Source organism: Pteropus alecto, unplaced genomic scaffold (assembly GCF_000325575.1).
Source record: "Pteropus alecto unplaced genomic scaffold, ASM32557v1 scaffold35, whole genome shotgun sequence".
NCBI classification, from domain to species: Eukaryota; Metazoa; Chordata; class Mammalia; order Chiroptera; family Pteropodidae; genus Pteropus; species Pteropus alecto.
This window is the reverse complement of record NW_006437828.1, coordinates 8,799,752-8,802,817: the sequence shown is the minus strand read 5'-3', so window position 1 is coordinate 8,802,817 and position 3,066 is coordinate 8,799,752. Positions and strand designations below refer to the sequence as shown.

Here is a 3,066-nt window from a genome sequence, read left to right as displayed (position 1 = left end):
GTTAGTACTTGGATGGGAGACCACCTAGGAAGACCAGGTGCTATAGGCGTAAAAATAAAAAGAGAAAGGATTGTAAGCTGACAAGGTCCTTGCAGTCTGTGAGGTCACCAAGGGTTGCCTCACTTAAAAAATAAAAAATAAAATTTTAAAAAGTAGATTTTTACTACAATGAAATACCACTTCATACCCAATAAGATGGCTATGATAAAAAAAGAGATAAGAACAAGTATTTTCAAGGATTCGAAGAAATTGGAACCCTCACACATTGATCATGGGAATGTAAAATCAGAAAATAGTCTAGTAGTTTCCCAAATGGTTAAACATAGAGTTCCCATGTGATCCAGTAATTCCACTCCTAGATATATACCCAAGAGAAGTGAAAACATGTCCACACAAAAACTTGCACAGGAATATTCACAGCAGCATTCTTCATCATAACCAGAAAGTAGAAACAACTCAAATATTTATCAACTGATAAAATAGATAACATGTAGTATATCATACAATGGAATATTATTAGCCAATAAAAGGGAATGGGGTATTGATACATGCTAAAGCATGGATGGCCCTTAAAAACATGCTGAGCGAAAGAAGCCAGTTACCAGTCATAAAAAACCGCATATTACATGATTTCATTTTATAAAATATCCAAAATAGGCAAATCTATAAAAGAGAAAGTAGTTTAGCGGTTGCCTGGTGCTCAGGGTGGGGGTAGGGGAATGGAGAGTCACTGCTTATGGGTACTGGGCCTCTTTTGGGGCTAATGATAATGTAAAACTGATTGTGGTGATGCACAACCCTGTGAATATACTAAAAACCATTAAATCATGCACGTTAAAGGATGAATTATATGGTACATAAATTATATCTCAGTAAAGCTGTTAGAAAAAATTGGGCGCTCTTTGTATAGCTATACTGATATCCTGAATTTTGACTTTTTTACTTTCTTATGGCCTGACACCAAAACACTTGCACTTTACACTGCGCTTCATTGACTTCCAGGGTCACATTTGTCTGGCTCAGCGTAAATACCGATCTGCTTAAGGGCCGGGAAGTGGATGATGTGCTCTGGATCTTTTAGGTCAATGCGTCTGTGTTCCAGTGAACCACTGGTACAGGAGATGAAACCATCGCTCTTAACTAGTACCTGCTCGATAAGCCAAAGGCGCATCTTCGTGGGTGTTTCCCCTGGGTTCGAACTCCACACACCGTTGGTTGCTGGCTGTTAAAACTAGGTCAAATACTGAAACTCCTTGATCTTTGGTTTCTTTATACAAAAATGGAGTTAATGATATCCACGTCATAAAGTGTTATGAGAATTTAATTATATGTAAACAGCTCTCAGCACAGTAACTAACATGTAATAAGTGTCAAATAGTTATAATTACTGTTTATTGTCATTATTTACAGCGAATAATTTCTAAGCAAGTGTTTTCCTTTTTAGAGTAGTCAAAATATCCTTTATGGCTGTGTTCCATTTATCCTTCTCAAGCCCTGTTCACGTGTATTCTTCTTTAATAGGTACAACATAAGAGATATGGTGCGATTCTTAAGCGTTTGCATTGTCAGGTGAACAAGCTTCAATCCCATAGAAGACAATGGCAGTGGAACATTCAACAGCTAGAAAAAACTGCAGCTGAACTAAGAAGGTGCATTGCGATGAAAGAGTAACGTGGCCATAGGATAATGTAGAGCACAGAGTATGCCAACAAAAATTGGGACAGAATGTTGAGAAATCTGTTTTTAAATTTTTATTTATTTTTATTAAAGTATAGTTGACATACAATATTATATTCATTTCAAGTGTACAACATAGTGATTCTGCATTTATATACCTTATGATGAGCATTCACTATCAGAGGTCTTAATGTCTTAATGACAGATACATTTCCTTTTTAGAGTCAGTCATTGTTAAAGTGCCTTCCAACCCTACAACTGATAGTGGTGGATAGTCAATAGGAATGCTTACAGAAGTATCGTGGATGACTGTGAATATCATTCATGTATAATATGTGTTATACTCATGAACACCTGTTTATAAACATGTTGCCTTCACTATTGCATGAAGTAAAAATTTAGAAGAAAAGAAACACTTGAATTTACAATGATTTAAATTGTTAAGATATTTAAAGGGTTGTCTGTCTCTAACTTTTTATTAGAACTTGTGTTTTTTTTACTACTGCCTTCACAGTAGTCCATAAATATTAATATTTACAATAATATTGTTATATGTTCAATGTCTCAGATATTTTTCTTAGTTTTCTGTTTCATCCAGAAGGTAGTAATCATTTTTCTTTGTTATTAGATAATGTATTTTTAGAGTGTTGCAAAGTATAAATTTTTTTGTTCATGTTTCTGTCTGTAAATTTTTTATTATTATTCTGACTAAATATACAAGCTCTGTAAGGCAAACATAAAAGCTCTTAAATGAAGTGTTATTCAGTATAGACTAACATGTATTTGTTGTTCCACTGGAAGGCAAATGCTTTGAGCATGGCAATAAATCAAAATTTAACTTGTCTGTTTTAAGATAAAAGTGCTTCTTCTCATGGCTCCATTGAGTCAATTTTTTAGGAGCAGAAACAAAATACTAATTATTGAATACATGTCTTTTTAATTTTTATTTTTTAATTACAGTTGAAATGCAATATTATTTACTTTCAGGTGTACAACATAGTGGTTAGACATTTATGTAACTTAGTACAAAGTGATCCCCCTGATAAATCTAGTAGTACCCATCTGGCACCATACACAGTTATTACAATGTTATTGACTCTGTTCCCTATGTTGTACTTTACATCCTGTGACTGTTTTATAACTGCCATTCTGGACTTCTTAATCCTTTTACCTTTCCCACCCAACCACCAAGCCACCTCCCATCAGGCAACCAGTAGTTTGTTCTCTGTATCTATGAGTCTATTTGTTTTGTTTGTTTTGTTTTTCAGAGTCCACATGTAAGTGAGATCATATGGTATTTGTTTTTCTCTTTCTGACTTATTTCACTTAGCATAATACCTTCCAGGTCCATCCATGTCATCACAAATGGTAAGATTTCATTCTTTTTTA

The 3,066-nt window shown here is 34.3% G+C and overlaps 1 protein-coding gene across 13 annotated transcripts in view; it reads left to right on the top strand.

Moving 5' to 3' along the window:
- Positions 1-2,354, top strand: part of CCDC122 (coiled-coil domain containing 122) — a 30,775-nt gene extending 28,421 nt beyond the window's left edge. For all 13 annotated transcript variants that reach the window (XM_025049023.1, XM_025049021.1, XM_015591837.2 and 10 more), the window contains one exon: positions 1,522-2,354. In XM_025049023.1, coding sequence (XP_024904791.1) covers positions 1,522-1,671 — 150 coding nt within the window. In that variant the 3' untranslated portion in view covers positions 1,672-2,354. The remainder of the gene's footprint in view (positions 1-1,521) is intronic.
- Positions 2,355-3,066: the final 712 nt, after the last annotated feature.